Genomic DNA, 18,288 nt, shown 5'->3' on the forward strand with positions numbered 1-18,288 from the left:
TCCATATTTGCTAAGTGTTTAAGCCTACCTTGAAGCTAGATACATAAACAAACAAGTTTGGTTTAAAATGACTAAAATTACTCTTTTAAGCAAAAAAGCAAACAAACTTTACACTACCATGCCCTGTCTATGTGCCATTCTGTAGAAGCTATTGGCCCTTAACAACTGGGTTAAGTAAAACTAGTTATTTTAGGAAATTCTTTTAAATACATACAAGCACAAGAAGCATTTTCATTTAGTGAACACATGCAGAAAGCCACGATGGTTGTCAAATACAGCCAAATGTTACTTGCAAATGGAAGCTGAGAGTATAAGCACATGGCTAAGAAAAAGCAGGCAATATGCCCACTTAGTATTTAAGAATAATTCACAACCTTCATTTTGCACAGAGTTTTTATAAAGTATGCTAAAATGTATTTAATGGCTGATTGCTTTTCTACTGATTGATGGTGGGTGGGGTGGGTGCCCTTGAAGTTAGACCTTTAGAACTGTTAACTCTTCTTAGTATAAAGAACTTCAACAAAATATTTAAAGAGAACACAAAGGTAATTAAGTAATGAACTAATTTAAGCATGTTGGGAAAATAAGAATTTATGTTTTGGGAGTGGGAGAGAAAAGGCTATGTAGAAATAAGACCAAATTCTATATTTTAAGAGTATCCCTAAGAATCTGAAGATATATCTGGTCTGTCCTTTAACCACTGTACAAAACGCACATTTTTAATACAAGTTAATACACAACAGAGAACACAGGAAAGCAAAAAAAAACTGAAAAAGCTTTTGCACAGCAGGATTACATGAGGTCTCGGGCAGCTGTATTCACTGGTTGGCTTTGGAAAACCACTTTTTGAAGGTGGTGGTATTAACAATCCAGATGGTAGTCTGGAGTCAGGAGAACTCCTAGGAGTAAGCGTAATGGAAGAGATATCTAAACAAGGAGGTGAATCCTCATTGTTACACCAGAAAAAAGTAGAGGGTCTTTGAAACATATGTTCATCATTATCACACTTTATGTGCAGCAGCTGAAAAGGAATCACAGAAAGAGAAAACATTCTAAGGAACAGAACATGGTAAGGTCAGGGAAAAAAGAAAGAAACAAATGACATTTCATACTTTAAAAAAGTTTGCCAGCAACTTGCTGTTCAGTGCTATAGTTAAAAGATACAGAACTTGAAAATATGATAAAACAAAATCTAAAAATATACCACAATAAGATACAGCCCAGTATTAACTGGAATGAAGATGACTTCCTCCTTGATAGTTGCACCAAACAAAATTAAGACAGACATATTTCAAAAAAATGGGAGAGTCAGATGCAAGGACAAATGTTTAAACTCTCTGGGGTAGCAGCAGTATCTCATCTCTGCACGTGTTTATTAGCAGGTAAGCACATATCTGGGGAGCAGAGTTATTCTGGTGGTTAAAGTACAGGTCAGAATTTTCTTTCTCCAAACCAGGAAACACCTACCATTTATATTCCACCAATATCTAAAGAAAATTCAATTATTTAACCAAGATTGTCTTAAAGTAGAAGCTCACAGCTTCAACTGAAACAGCTGGTTTCATTTCCTCATCTATAGAATTTGAGAACCTAAACATTAATGACAATAACACCTCTTGCCATTTTTTCTGTGGATGAATAACTAATTGAATTTGGTATTTTCAGAAGGTATCTCAAAAGCTGAGACTCGTTTTTGCAAAGCAAAGGAAGCCTCATGTTCCTACAAGAGTAGCACAGGATGCAGGACAGAATAACACTTTGCTACTGGGAGAATTGTTTAGATTCTCTGGGTCTCTAAACAAATGCAGAGAACAGCTTCAAACAGAGGCAAATGAGTCATATGCACATCAGAATACAAATGGGAAAAGTGTTCACCTAAGATGACAAAGTGGTCACTGCAGAGTTCTGGTCTGAACTAGGCAGACCAGAACCTGAAGCTTGCTGCCTTGTATGATGGGAGAGAATTTAACTGTATATTCCAGCAAGATTAATTGTGTATTGAGAACAAAGCTGAGGGCTTTGTGCACTTGGATAAAAAGCAAAAATCCTTATTTTTTTTTTTGCCTGAGTGGGAAATAACTGCAGTCTTAAAAGGTTTCAAAAGAACTGGGTCTTGTCTATGTGAAATTATGAAAAAAAAAAATTAAAAAGCCTTTAGAACTGATCCTGGAAAGAAAAGCAAAAAGAAAATATCTTTATTTAAGAAACATGCTCAACCAGTCTTTCTGATGGGGCGAAGTTGTAATTCCTATCTCCAAATCTGAGGCAAACAGCTTTGGACAGTTAAATCAAAGCTTTGAAGGACAGATTCATCCTTAAATCTTAACAGAAGGGACTGAAAATCGGTGGACACAGCTCTTGGCTAGAGCCAAGAGTTCATATATTGAGAAAGCAGGAAATGGATCTAGGGTGTAGGTATCTTGCCTAAATACCGCTCTGACTTGCCCAGGCTGAAGCAGTGGCAAATAAGTGCATCAAAAATTTTGAAGTCTGCTTTTACTCTCTTCATACAGTGTTACACAATCAATAGGACATAATTATTTAATTAAAAGCTTGCATAACTCTAGTAGAGTAGGATTTATTCAATGAATTAAAACATTTTTTTCAGAGTTATGTAGAAAAAACATTTCAAACCCTTTTAAACTGAGTTGTAGTTCCTTTCTTCACATTGTTATCAGATAAGCCAGGTTAAGGGTACAATTTTTGTAATGATGCAATACTTAATGAGAACACAACAAACACCAGAAAGTCCTATTCAAAATTTGCAATTCATAAGGAAAAAAAAGTTTTAAATTCAATTACAAAGAATTACTCTGTTGCCAATCTGGAACTGTGAAACAAGAGGATTTGGAATGTTGATCAATAAAAATGAAAACAAAAAAACTACAAGACATGGAATTTTTCTAATTATTTCAAGAGTCTTACTAGACTACAGGTAGAAGACTTGCAGTACTGCTTTGTAATTGCTACTATGTAATATTTGCTGAGATATATATATATATGGAAAAAAAATATTTCATAATAATAAACTCTAGAAGATACTAAATAGTCAAATTAAGGAAGCAAAATATTTCTCCAAGACGCAAAACAGAAGAGCATGAGTAGTTGCCATTAGAAAGCATGTTAATCACATAAAAATAATATAGAAACCAGCAAAATGCATTTAGGATGCAAATCAGCAGAATTATAAGGATGATAAATATCAAATCCAGGCAATGAAAGGTTTCAATACGAACGGTTTAATTCCTGTCCATTGAGCAGTCATGTTTCCTCCTATTTATCTGAGAAGCAATAATCTTACAATATTTCACACCATACATGCCGTCAAGCTCCATAGGACAATATTGGGAACATGCCTAGTCAATAATGAATTTTCACAAATAATTCTTCACTTGCAGGCAGGAGAGAAGCCCACCATGGGCACTGGGACCTGTGTTGTGAGTGCTGTTCTGCATGGGCATCCCATGGCCCAGAAGGACCTGTGATGCGGACATTGCTTTCTGCTTACAGCCCTGTGTATTCAAACAGCCCACAGACAGGATAGGTAGAGCAGCGAAGGGTATTCAGCAATGGAAAAGAAGAACTGGAAGGTCACAAAGAGAAGGACTGCACAGAAGGCTTTTAAAATGTAGGAAACAGCACCAGCTTCAGAAAATGCAAGAGAAGAGAACAGACTCTAAAGAGTACAATCTAAAAAGGGTATAACTTGTGAAAATTAATACTCTCACAACAAACTATATGGAAAAGAAATACGTAAAAATATATTAAATAGCCATTTTATGTGGCAATTATATTTTGTCTGAGCTTCCCAGCGTTCAACACTGAACATATTACTTTTCAATTTGGGTCCTTTCTTATCAACACAAGACAATAACATAAAAACATTCTTAATGAAATTAACACACTAGTTAAGTGGACTTGGTGACTATTATGATTAGATGTTATTATGTGCCTGTCAAAATTTATTTTTTACTCACTATTTAGCATGATGCTGAAGATCCACTAACTGGCTGCATCATACTACAAAACGTAGCATGATTTAATTTTTGTTAATCAAGAAATAATTTCAAAATTGTTTGTTTTTATTAGGTGTCTTAAGACATTGATTGCAATCTCTGTCATACCTCCAGGGGAATCAAATTAGTGTATTAATGAATTAGAAAATGTTTTTCTTCCTTTGAACGTTTCAGGTGGTAAAATACAGAACAGTCACAGTGGATAACTGTAGAGAATGTTACAGGGATTAATGAGTGACCTTGAATTGGAAATTATGTAGTTTCAAAACCACTGATTACAGGCTACCTGAGATTTGGGACTAAGAATACTAAGGATATAGTAATTTACTAAACCATAAAACACTGTATAAGCATTAGCAGTTTCATTAATTAACTGCTATATCTTTGGTTCATTTAGTACTTTTGCAGTAACATGAAATCTGACAGGCAATTTCAAATTTATTTAACATCACAAACAATAGAATTTTAAACCCTCATGAAGAAGTGCTCACTGAAATTAATACAGGATATGAGAAATTGAAAAAGCAGAAGAGAGGCAAAGAAAAAATGTGCATTTTCCCACGTGGCAGTCTTAATGGAAACATAAAACAAGTGATATGGCTAAACACATTCCAAAACTGTTTTCTGAAATACGCATACAGTTCCAACATCTATCTTGGGGTTTTCTCATGGGTGCATTAAAGCGTTTTAATGAGGGTAATAGGTGCAGGTGGCCTATCCTTTAAGTCACAGTTAAATAAGCTTTTTTAAAAGTGTAATGAATCAGTATCTTTAATGCTCCATTTTCACAACACTGCCATGACAGGAATACTTATTAAACACTCTTTATTTAACAGTACTTATGGTGAATGAAAGAGCACCATTCCTCTTGGGGCTGTTTCTCCCAATTGTTCTCCCTTTTAAAGTTACTTTCCTCAATATTCCTGTTTTCCTCCATCTAACTGCAGAGTCATACACTTGTCACAACTTCTTCCTCTGCCTTAAACATGTTACTCAATGAGAAAACCAGGACATGCCGGATAAACTTCAGCAAAGCCGAGAAGAGATGAAAAACCTCTCTTAGCCCATCGGAAGTTTCTTAGCGGTATAGAAAGTTTAACTGTTCAGTCAGCCATAGAAAACTGAGGGTGCCAACTGTACCTCACTGCTAAGCCACAAGAAGGCTGTGTGTGCAGCTAAACCTGGAGACTTCAGGCAACACTAGCAATATAAACAGTGAAAAAAGACATAATGTGAAACAACACTCCCAGGGATGCACTGATCTTTGGAGGTTGGTTTTATACATGGCAGCAGCATCCAAAGTCTTATTGTGATACAAACTTGAGCAAGCAACAAAATGAGAATCAGATTGTCCACATAAAATCAAGACCAAATGCAAAAAAAGACCAGCGACTAATGTATTGCCAAGCCACTAAAGCAGATGAAAAGTAAACAGCACAGATAGAAAAGTAATGGAAACTTTAGCCACACATGCAAGGGAGTGAGAGACAAAAGAAACATCCCATGCCAATTATTTCCCACGGCACAGGGAAGCGCAGCTATAAAGGCAAACTACTCCAAGGGAACTCCCAGGCTGGTATAGTATGTAAGGATACTCTCAGATTCTATTGTCTTCTTGATGCTCAAGTGAGAATAGGAGATGCAGTCTGGTCCTGTTCATAGGAAAATGGTCCGGGAATCAGAAGACTTTAGCTTCACTGCCAGAAAAGGCAGAAAGGGCTTTTTATACAAAAAACCCAAACCTGGCAGTGTCAAGGGTCAGTGAAATAATGCAAGAAGAACTGATCTTCAACTTTCTAAAGGTACTTTCTACCTATTTCATTTCATTAAAAATTAATGGGAAGACTAAAGTGTCTGGAATAAAGACACAAAAGTCATTGAACTCCTCAGAAGATAAAAAAATGAGTAAAGAAATGACAGCCTGGCATTGCATGCATATGATACCATGGCTTCTAAGTTTCTGACAAGTGGGAAAGACATCCTGGCCTAGATCAGTATTTTAACAAATAGAGCATGACAGCGACTTTGCTCACTGTCTGTAACAGCACTGTTTCACGCTACAGCTGCAACAAATACTAACACCCCTAAGTCTCCTCTCATGGGGAAGGTAAACACACACCCATTGTCAGCCTGGAATTATTCCTGCTTAGACCACATGCCTTCCAGTCCCCCTTCTAGAGGGCTGGGGATTGAAGAAGAGGATGTAAAAAACCCGTGATTTCAATGTTTATATTTGTCATGTTCTGCGAACCCTCACAGGCCCTTGCAACATCATCTGCTTCTTTAAGTATATACTTGTTTAATCGAGTTGCTAGTGTTGAGTTCTGAAGTGCTAAATCAATTGCTGATTACCAAGTGTTTCTGGGACCATGCATTAATCACCCAAGGAAGAGCACACAGTCAACAGCCTCTAAGACAGGAAAGCCATTTCAGCACATCTGGTGAGTGTTGAGAAAGTACAACCAGCATGCAAGCAACCAAATGCAAAAATGAAAGCAAAAGACAGGAAAATCCAACGTACTATTTAAACATAAACACAACTTTGTAACCATCTGCACCTGGCTCCTGAAACTGAGTATTTCTTTACAAATTATTGTGATGCCAGTTAATGGCACATGTACTTTTATCATACTAGGTGTCAAGTATCAGGGCTTAAACTTTCCATTGATCATTAAACAATCCCGCCCCAGACCTCAGTAGACAGAATAACATACAACTGGACTGATAGATATGGAGCTATAGCTGTATCAAATTAACTAAATATAAAGAAATCACAACTTATTATATCTAAAAAAGCTTCAGAAAGCTGTTGGATGGCACTGGTGTATCTTTATAATTCAATAGCACAGGTATGAGTATGAGGGCTGAAAGACAACCTAAAATTTACAGCTTAATAAATATGTTTTAAATAATGAGAACAATTGTGTCATGCTCATAGAACATACCACGAAAAATATCTGCAGGGAAGCAAGTTCTCCCATCTAACCAAAAGTGCTTAAGAATTGACTCAGGTGAGGTATTATTCCCCATGGTGGGAATTTTTTTGTACTTATGTAAGCTATTTCATTTCAGTATTTAACAAAACACCATCAGCAGATTTGAAAGTTTTACTGACAAAATGATCACAAGATAGAAAATTTCTTTTTCTTTTCTAATTTTGAAGACATAGAGCAGCAGTCACACAGATATTTTTAACAATATGGTATTTGAAAGTTTTAAACAAATTCAGCAAAAAATTACCTCCAATTTTTTTTTTTTGAAACTAAAGTTATTATGTAGATCATGCATATAAAAAAATTATGTGGAAATAAAGGAAAACATTCTTTGTGTCACTTCTGATTTTTTTTTAATAGGAGCTGAGACTTTGCAAAGTCATACTTAAAATGACAGTTGATTTGAATTAAGAGCATATAAAATTAATTGCAAAGTGTAACAGGCAGTCTATTGTCTTATAAAATGTTTGCCATTGCCTTCGTTCATAAATTTTTGTTACTCACATAGTAAAAGAATACAGAGGTATCATCAACTGCTATTCCAGACACTTTGACTTTCGATCCCTTCATCGAATTTTCCCCATGCATTATGCTCCCTTTTCTCTGCACTGAAATCACCTCATAGCCTCACTACTCCAACCCTTCATTTATTTTCAACGTAACTATTGCATTTGTATCTACTTTATCTTACACTAGCACAACTAAGAGCACTGATTTGCAATGTACATGACCTAGTTTAACACAGACCTACTGGAATGCTCTCTTGGTAAGGTACAAAAGTTGATAGTGTTTGGTGGATACGGTTATGTTCCTAGATTTGTTATGTTTCCTAGAAATATGTTTGGGTTTGTTTGTTTTTCTTTATTTTTGGCTGCAGAACTGATTGAAGAATCCTCTAAGAGGAAAGTAGCTTAGTCCAAACTTCTGCTTGAAGCAGCATCCAATAAGCTAAAGCTGCTAAGGACTATGGCCAGGGAAGTTCTGAGTACCTCCAAGAGTGCAGATAGCTCCAAACTTTTTGGGCAACCTGTTCCAATATTTATTCATTTATATAAATCTATTCTGTGGCAGAATTAATTGACATATTAAATGTGCTGTTGTATTACTCCTACTGTACTTCTAATCAGGAGGAATTTTGTGACAGGAAATGTTTGTGGGTTTCCTTTTTAAATACTGAGGTGTAAATAAAACAATACAACTATGCAAAAAAATAATAGCTTGATTTATTGAAGGAATTACTAAATTTATTTAGATTATAGATACATAAATCTAGATAAGTAGAAATTATTCTAGAAAATATATTTACTATAATTAATAGTTAATACGTATAGTTCTCAGTATTGTATAATTTAGTTATAGCTAAGTGTTATTTAAGCAATATGCATATTAATTGCACCAACAGTAAATAAAGCACTATCTAGGGAGAGAATTTACAAATGGCTGGCAAATTTACAAGTTTAGATCTTAAGTCTTTAATAAGGAATGACACACCATTGTGTTAAGACAAAATAAATAATGAACTACAAGGTATTTTCTAATAATTATTAATATTTTTCTTCAATTTTTTGGCCAAATGCAATTATGAAGTTCATTATTTTAAATTAAACAGGAATGCATCTATCACAAGAGACTTAAAAGCCTGTCTGCATTAAAAGATAAGTTTAATAACTACATTCATAAATAAAAACAAACTAGCTGCCATCCCCAATGAGGAACATAAAATATTAAAGAATTGGCTAAATAGATTTTAAATCTAGCATGAAAGTTGATTACCTATCACTGAATGCTTCCTGAGTGAGAAGGCATCCATAATTTCCCATTTTCACTGTGGCACTTAATGCAGTATTTATAATTTATGGTGCTCTCTTCTCTAATCATATTTTAGTAAAATGACATGACAGCTCCTCATGGGAACACTGACCTAGTGAATATCAAGGGAGCATACAGACACTACTGGAAAATGGTCATCACCATTACAAACACACTTTTACATTGCCCAGATTTCTAAACAACCCTTTAAAGAGAAAAGGTGCTCACCCAGGGGAGGAATATGGGGGCCCAGCACACAGCTTAAAAGCAGTCCATCTTTTTTTAAGATTTTGCTACAGGCACATTAAGACATACTATTTATTTTCACACTTCTCTAATATTGTCCCCACTTATAAGAGGGGGGTCATTAGAATAATGCTGCAAGGCAGCCTGCATTTTTAGAGGTCCTGCCTCGATACAAGTAACTCTCAAGCAGAGAGTTTATATTTAAAAATACTTTTGCTGTGATCATCTAGAGGAACTGCAGAAAGCCTTGGAAATTTCCAGTGATGAGGAATCCACACTTGCTCCTTCTTACCTACTCACCCAATGCTAGTTCCTGAGACCTAATGACTCCTTTCAAAGACAGACAAAAAAATTTAAGTGTCATTTAGAAAATGTCAGCTGTAAATGACAATATGCTTGTGACAAAGTTCCTAGAAAAACCTCAAGACCCTTTAAGTGCAGAAAAGAGTTGTTCATCCTTAGCTGGCAGGCTTAGGTGTCTACTAGAACCAGCATTTGCTGTCTCTAGGCAACAAATAGGTCTGACAAGGGGATTAAAGAAATACAGGCTGAGAGGCTACAATTTGAACTTTGGTTGGCTTGTCACATTCTTACTGTTACATCAATACTGCATTGCAATAGATATGTTAAATGATCATTGTATGTTAATCACATGTTAATCACAATCACTGGAAATAGTCTGGACACTAATAATTATTGTAACACAATCATTATAAATTCATAATTTTGGATACAAGAGTTACATCCATGTACTTACCGGAGATGCATGGACTTGTGTTATTCTTAACTTGTTTTCCAAATCTTGAACTTTATTTTTCAGTTCTGTGTTTTCAGTTTCTAATTCTTGAATCTACAAAGCAAGTGGTTATTGCAACAGCTATCGGGATATTCATTCAACAACAGCATTCACTGAGAGTAAGTTTTAACTGAGATCTGGTGTTTTAGAAGCATGGTTTAGCTAGTTATCTGATTACAAAAACTTATTACATTTCTGTGTCTTCCATATTTCAACCTTGCTTTTCTCTTTACTGCCCTTGCAAGACAGCAAAACATAACACAGTTATCAAGTCTTTTTTCTGATTTCTGTCTTTAACTGCAAGCTGTTGCAACTTCCAGCAGTCAGAATACTGCTGGAAATGATGCTGTCACACAGAGCAGATAACACCAATACAGTAGCATATTCTTCTGTAACTAAGAAACATAGTTCAGAACTTACTCTTTTCTGTAAACCTGCAATTTGTTTCCTTGTTTCAACATCTTTTCCTCCAGATTCCAGAAATTTCCTGTAAGCTAAGTCAAATGCTTGACCAATTGTTAAAGTTATCTCTTCTGCCTTTACATAAAACATAAGATGGAAATTAGTATATAAAGAAGATTTTAAATGATTGCTTTAATTTCAAATTATCACAACATTCTTTACACCACATATGTTCAAAAGGTTTGCTTCATCCACCACAAAGTCAACAACACAAAGGAGCACAGGAAACACTCTTCAGCAAAATACTTTGACAGAAAATGCTATGAAAGCAACTTAAAAATACTTCAGAGTCTCAATAGGCAGAACACAATTAGCTAATTTTTAATTTAAATTTTGCTTCTAAGTTCTGTAAATACAGATAGTATGTCTTTTTCTGATGATTTGAGGAAAATAAAGGCTTTTCAATCACTAAATAAATCTCTTTAGTTATAATGAAATCATGTTTCCATGTCAATGTTGTTACCACTATTGCTTTTAAATATGGATTTCAATACTTAGTTTTAAAAGTTTTGTAATTTTTTCAATCAGTTCAATGTATTTATCTGTGCAAGTATTTATGATTACAAAAATCCATCCAAATTTTGCATTTGCCATTCAACTTTGCTCGAGAAAGTTAACACAGCAAGTAATAACTTCTATATTTTTTAAAATACTTTGGCAGGGGAGCAAAGAGAAAAGGAAAAAAGTTAATCTAGCTAAAACTACACTAGAATTTTCTGTTCTTTATTGAAATGAAAACCTGAAATTGGCTGTTTCTCATGAAAGCAGAAGTTCTGCTCAACGATGAGAACATTTTTCCATCACTACCTGTAAGAATGTGAAGGGTTAGATTCACAAAAACAGTACAGAACATGATGCTCCCAGCCTTTTATTCATCCGTGCAACAGCAAAGTCATTCAGTGAAGGTGTGTGAAGACCTGAGTTTTGCAGGAACAGGGAACTAACCCCTCTATCTTTGTAATGGGGAAAAAAAACCCCAAACATACAGCCCTCTTTACTGAAAAAAAAAAATTGCCAAGATATTATTTTCATCAAATTAGACTGCATTAAACCCAAAAAAAGCTGAACTAGGACTGCTTTAGAGCATAACTGTTTGGTTATTACAAGTGTAGTGGATATTGGGAGTCTGCAGTCCTATCTTCTTGGAAGAATGAAGGTTGGCTGAAAAGTACTGAGGCAGGATCCTGTGAAATCTGAGAGTACTAACAAAGGAAGAGAGAAACAGAGGAGAAAAATGTACAGTCAAGCGAAATATCAGGATAGAGAGAAGAAGAAATTGTGCATTGGTCAGGAATAAAAAGTATACTAGTGTGCCAAGAGTGCAAGGGCAGTTAAAAATTATGGGAATGTGTGAAAAAAAGAGGTGTGGGACAGAAATCTGAAGAGAAATGAATAGATATGTATAGCAATTCTGAACAAAAGTTACTGAAGACACTGGAGCAATGGAAGTGGACAACAAATTATCAGAAACACTGTTAATTATGCTGGATAACTGCATATAAATAAAAGTGAGGATGCATCTTTTTCCTTAGTATTTTCTTTGTATGATATCTCAGCTACTTGACAATAAAACTAAAAGACAAGATCCAGATTATAAAAAAAAACCATCAAACATCCACTTCCAGTGTTGATTCCAGTGTTTTTATTTGTTAATTACTTTCTGCCAGGGTAAACACATGACCCGTTTCAGCTAGACACCCTTCTCTTCATTTCCTGTCCTACAGTATTATTTTTTTCTGCTCTTGCACATTTTTGAACAGTTGCCCTGTTCTATCTCAGGCACGAGATAATGTCAGTGGTTGGTGCAAAGAATTCTCTGGTTGTGCATCACAGCATTAACAAATTTGAGAGATGTGGCAGGTGGGTGGTCAGAGAAGGGGGAACCTTGCTGTAAAAAATAATAATAATGTAAAAGCTGAGACAGACACATCAGCAGAAGAGCCTGTGAGGGTATCTCAGCCACAGGGCTGCAGCAATCTCTGCTCAACAGCTGTGCAAACATTTCAAGCTTGGTGGGATGCAGTCTGTTCTGAGAGCACTGCAGATGCTTGGCCTAGGATATCGAGCCGAGAAGAATCATCCCAAAAAAACACCTTAGATCAATGAAGAAAAAGACTCTTCTTCAAATACGTGCATCTAAGTTCCAAGACACTATAATGGCATGAAAGACTGTATCTTAAAAGTGACCCTGATTAAAAGACAGGCTACTTGGCTTATTAGCCATTTCTGTTTTATTTCAAAGCAGCCCAATCTAAGTCTGTAACAGCCACCCACATTTTTTTAAAGCTTCTTGCATACTTACACACTTTTCACTGTCAAATACATAGCACAGATGCTTATTTGATTCTGAGTCTTTGCATATGAAAGTAAATATTCTCTTGTCAGTTTTATCATCAGCACAGAATGATATCCTATGCAGCTGACAGTTGTGCTGGACTTCCTGCAAATAAAAGAATATTTTAAAGAAATTACTATACTTGCTTCGGATAAAGATGCACAAACTAAATCTCAGGATTTCTCAATGTACACAAGAGCAGGCAAGCTGCAGTAACATTTTCTGAATGTCTCTTAAAGCACATGAAAGCACCCAAAAAAAGGACTTAGAGTGTAACAGAAGTTAGCAAACTCATCTCATAACAAATGTTCCCATTTTTACTAAATGCAAGCCCAAGTTTCTAGCTGGACAGCATTTATTTGGAAGTGTTTATTTGGACTGTAATTTCTGTTCTAGAAAACAGGTTCTTCTGTTGCTTTGTGTCCCTGTGCAAACAATTATTTAGGGGCCGATTATGCAAAATACTGTTCTTTTCCCAGGTGCACACCATCTTCACATTTCATAATCTCCCAGGGCTTGTTAAAACAGTTTTACTGAAATAATTCCTTACTTTTCTACCTTAAATACAGAAATAAAGTTAGTTATTCACAAACTCCGGGACACAGAAAAATAAGTTAGACATCTAAGTAGTTGTTTACTTAAGATGTAATGTAAACAGCTTTTTTATTATGTGCATATTTCTGATACTGTATTTCACTTGCACTAAAATGCATGTTCCAGCTATTGAAAAAACTGCAGTGGCAATGCTCTTCAGCTGAGTTTAACAAGAGTGAAATAAACCATCTCTTTTTCTTTTTTTTGGTTGTTTTTCAATCTCCTCTTGGTATTCTATTTTATTTGGCTTATTACATGGGAAAGCAGTATGTGCTTTAAAGGAAAATATGCAGCTTAGATACGAACTATTATCTATTAAAAAAAAGAAAGTTTCTGTGCAGCACTGGGGCTCCCAGATTGCTGTAAGCTCAGAAACCAGGGCATGCCCTCTCTGCAAACAACTGTTTATCAAAAAAATGTACCATTTGGGCAAATTTTTCTCCTTCTCCCAACAGAGTTCTTTTTCTAAGTCTTTATGGCTGTTCTTCCATGTATTCTATTTCTCCCATGTCCCCAGATCTCTCTCATGTTTTAAGCTCTTTCTGTTGTAGCACTTTAACAGTTACATCTAATAACATATGCTTGTTCTGCCTCTTTTAGGTTTATAGAACCATGTAACTATTTTATATCATTAGGGACAGAAACACTTGACTATAATCCTTCTTTTTTGAGAGTCAAGTACATGTCCTGATACATGAGTAGGCCTCCCGTTCCTATCACAATTAACAGTCATCACATGACTATTAACCAATATTCCTCTGTATGAATACTGATTTGTTTCAAAAAAACAAAGAAAAAATTAATCAGCAATGATAACACAGAATTTAAGCCAAAAAATCACAGAATGGTTTGGGTTGGAAGAGACCTTAAAAATCACCTAGTTACAACCCCTCTGCATGGGCAGGGATGCCTTCCACTAGACCAGGTTGCTCAAAGCCCCATCCAACCTGGTCTTGAACTTCCAGGGAGGGGGTATCCACAACCTCCCTGCGCAACCTGTGCCAGAGTCTCACCACCCTCACACTAAAGAATTTCTTCCTGACGTTTAACCTAAATCTACCCTCTTACAGCTGAAAACCATCACACCTTGTCCTATCACTACACACCCTGGAAAAAAAAGCCCCTCCCCAGCTTTCCTGTAGCCCCTTCAGTTACTGGAAGGTCACTATAAAGTCTCCTCAGAGCCTTCTCTTCTCCAGGCTAAAAAACCCCAACTCTCTCAGCTTGTCTTTGGAAGAGAGGTGTCCCAGCCCTCGGATCATCTTCAAGGCCCTCCTCTGGATTCACTCCAAGAGCAGTGTGTGCCTCCTGTATTCAGGGCTCCAGAACTTCTGCTCATAGCTGATTACTATTTGAACTGTAGTAACAACATTGCTATGAGGTCAGTATGCTCCTATTCCCCCTGGAACATCCCACAGTTTTCTCTTAATCTCTGCAAGGACAGTAAGGAAGACTAACATATTTTGGCATTTAAAACTGCTATTTTAGAACAGGATAAAACAGTTTTTGCCAGGATAGAGGATTTTGTACCCATTTCTGTCCTGTGACATAGGGACGATGCAAAAACTGCAATTAAAGTTGACATAAATATTTCTTTCCTCCTCTGCTTATGAACTGTGGGTGTATCACGAATCTGAAGTGAAAACAGGTTGAAAGAACAGACCTTTGAACTAAAGCTACGTGTCCTCCAAAGGCAGCATCACTGTCTGAATGGTAGCAATTACTCCAGAATTAAGAAGCAGTAACAAACAGTTCATTCAAATCCAACATTCAACACATGTATAAAAGATTTAAGAGGGCTCAGATGTTAAGAATTGCTGACTGTTGAATAAATACATTTTAGCTTGATTATATTTATCTCATTATTCCTCTTTGAAGTCTGTGAGGAGAATGCTTTGCTTACTGTGTAACCCCTTCCAAAAAACAGAGCAAACAAAGGAACAGAAAACCCATCCACAGGATTACTCAGCGGACTTAACTGCAGAAAAGGCTGGAATTGTCATGCTGGATCAGATGAAAAGCCTACATAGTTCTTACGGCCTGCTACATGAAGTTTACAGAGAAATGGGAGACACACTTGAGAAACACAAGTGTTCTAGGGAGGTGGGATAATAATTAAAAACCACAAGGGGCTGGGGGGGAAGAAGAGATTAAGGAAAGAGGTGCAATTCCAAACCAGCAGGATGAAGCCACTGCAAAGAAGTTGTCTCCTCATCCACCTGCAAACACCTACATGTGGGCACCTACACAATGGTGACCATTAGGAAAGAGTTGTTTATCACATGCAGTATCTCCATTTATTTACTACAGTGTTTTCACATTCCTCAGAGTTTAAAAGCTCTGGTGTCAGAGAAGAAAATGGTTAAAGAAAATTAAGTCCCATACAGTCTATATTCTGAAGTATCATGTACCTTCCTGGGATGATGTTACCCATGTGTTAGAACAATAAATGGCATTTTAGATTTCTCCATCTACAGAATGGCTCTAGTAATATTTTTTCTAAATATAAAACAATAAAAGCATTTTTAAAATTTAAAACAGAATTTAATTACTAGTTTAGCACTACAAACATAAGTCTCTTACCTTTGTTTTTGGATCTAGAATTTTTACACCATAGATTGAGATCTGTAGTTCAACTTTGGGGGTCTTCTGGCCTTCAGATTTCTTGATATGTCTTGCAAACTAGAAGATGTAAAATTTAACAGCAATCACATAGATAGTAAGTTTTCTTTATTCTATCCTTTTTATCACTTGTCATTTTCTCTCAACTGAAGTTGTATCTTCCTTCTTCCAAAAGCTCTTAGAAACATCACCAACCATTCCCAAAGTCAGAGTTGGGCACAGAACAGCATCTCTGACTGCACACTACAGAATATTCCTATATTTTGTAAAAAAAAAAATTAAAAATATTAAAATTACCTAGCTGATTCTCTTGAAACTTTTATCTGCTGTTAATGCACATAATTCAAGCTTTGGCATGTCTAGGAGAACAATAGAAATGTGAACACTTTAAGACAGTTTGCCAACTGCTTTAATGTTGAGCACCAAACATTGTTATGTTTTCCACATCCCACTATTTCCACAATCACTTCTTGTACATATGCACTACGTACACAATGTGTGTTCCTGTAAAGAAATTATTTCTTTTAAACCAGTTCAGTGTAAAAGGACTACAGCTACAGCTGTCAACACCTAAGAAATAATTGACCTCTTCTATCATATTCTCTATTCACTAGATCACTAGGAGATGGCCAGATAACATTTTATATGACCAGGACAAGTCCTGTGCCCCTGTGGAAGACATTTTCCACCATTTTAGAACTTCTTGTCTAGCTGCTAGATCTGACTTGTCTTCCTCTTACAAACACTGTATATAAAATAGGCTGAATATCTAAAATTTGCTGCTGCATGGCAGTTAAGAAGTATCATGAATTTTGGTATCTTTCTTGCCAAAGACAGGGAACCTCTCTGTATTTTGCTGTTACAGGCCCTTTTCCTCTTGAGTCTTTGACAGCCCAGAATGGTATTTTCAAATGCGTAAATAAGTACAATGACTCACTGAAGGCCAAAGGACTTGGAGTGTCTGCTTCAGAGTTGTATGCCTAAACACATCATCCTCAAAGTTGCTCCCACTCAAGTACAATCGAAGGCATAATTGACCATGAGTACAAATAAAATACATAGAAAGTCAGTGAGGACAGTGACTTTCAGTGGCATAGAGTCTAGGATGTCAACATGGGTGCTGACCCACCTTAAGGGGTTAGACCTGGAAGACAAAGGCCTGAATCACTTTGCCATTGTGAATACTTGGCTGCAGCCAATTGATACCTTCCCAACAGAGTCCCAAACCTGTGATTTTAACTACTTATTTAAGTGATAGTTGCTCTGCCTCTATTCCTATTCCAAGTAGTAATTGGGAAATCTTTCCATGGACTCAACTACTTGATACAGTATACTGTCTCCATCTATTTAATTTCATTTTGCTTGTATACAGCTCAGTTAATGGAAAACTATTAACTAAAGAAACACCATGAAAGCAGATCATTAATCTGTTTTTCCTTTCCTCCTAATTTTATATCTCATTTTGTAAGCACACTTATGGAAAAATTTAGTAACTGAACATTAATTTATAATTAATCTTATCAACTTCATACAGTAGAAAGACCCGTTCAGACAGTATCTTACTGATAAATGTATTACATGAGGTGATAAATATCACATCCTTCACAAGTTAGCTTAAATAAACAAGCAAACAAAAACCAAACATCCCCCCACCTAAACCACTCCATGTCATTCTCAAAACCAACACTTAAACCTAAATACCCATTTTACATTTCAACAGCTAGGATTGTTAGCCATTGGCCAATTATTTTATGAAAGTTCACACATGATGGCTTACTAGTAAGAACCAACTAGACTAAAGTCAAGCAAATATAACATAGCTTCTAGTTCTGCCACTCTTCAGTAGCATCTATATAGCTTTTGCAATATATGCATCATTTCTCAGTCTTCCTATTACCCTCTAGCACATTTCTCACATATTTAGAGTATATTTTTAATGCAGTTTCATGACTATGCCCATCCCATTATTTTAATCGAAGTGGGCAATCTCATATGCATATTATTTTTTAAATCATCTTACAGAAAATAAAATTCTAAAAACTAATCACTGGTTTAGAGGCACTTTGATCAAAATATTTCTGGACTTTCTAGGAAATTTAGATTTGCTACATTAAAAAATTATTTAATAAAAGTTTGCAATTAACTCCCCCCCAAAATATGACTTAAATTTTATACTATGAATTTAACCTGATCCATTCTTTGATCTGCTTTAAATACATAGCAAAATGATAGGCCAATGAATGTTACATTAGCATAGATTTTTTTTCCAAGATGACTATAAAACTTAAATTGTCTTTCAGATTGTTTTAATACATTTGGTTGAGTCACTCTCCCTGGAGATATTTAAAAGCCATGTGGATGTGTGCTGAGGGGTTTAGTGGTGGACTTGGCAGTGGTGAGTTAACAGTTGGTCTC

At 35.9% G+C, this 18,288-nt stretch overlaps 1 protein-coding gene across 10 annotated transcripts in view; it reads right to left on the minus strand.

The window, feature by feature from the left end:
* GULP1 (GULP PTB domain containing engulfment adaptor 1) overlaps positions 1 to 18,288 on the minus strand; it is a 145,661-nt gene that overhangs the window by 17,627 nt on the left and 109,746 nt on the right. For 9 of the 10 annotated variants that reach the window (XM_051623323.1, XM_051623317.1, XM_051623318.1 and 6 more), the window contains 5 exons: positions 15,835 to 15,933; positions 12,625 to 12,762; positions 10,281 to 10,397; positions 9,822 to 9,914; positions 797 to 1,021 (listed from right to left, as the gene is read on the minus strand). In XM_051623323.1, coding sequence (XP_051479283.1) covers positions 797 to 1,021; positions 9,822 to 9,914; positions 10,281 to 10,397; positions 12,625 to 12,762; positions 15,835 to 15,933 — 672 coding nt within the window. The remainder of the gene's footprint in view (positions 1 to 796; positions 1,022 to 9,821; positions 9,915 to 10,280; positions 10,398 to 12,624; positions 12,763 to 15,834; positions 15,934 to 18,288) is intronic. The other variant, XM_051623326.1, reaches the window with a different exon arrangement.

This window comes from Apus apus, chromosome 6 (assembly GCF_020740795.1).
Source record: "Apus apus isolate bApuApu2 chromosome 6, bApuApu2.pri.cur, whole genome shotgun sequence".
Lineage (NCBI taxonomy): Eukaryota > Metazoa > Chordata > Aves > Apodiformes > Apodidae > Apus > Apus apus.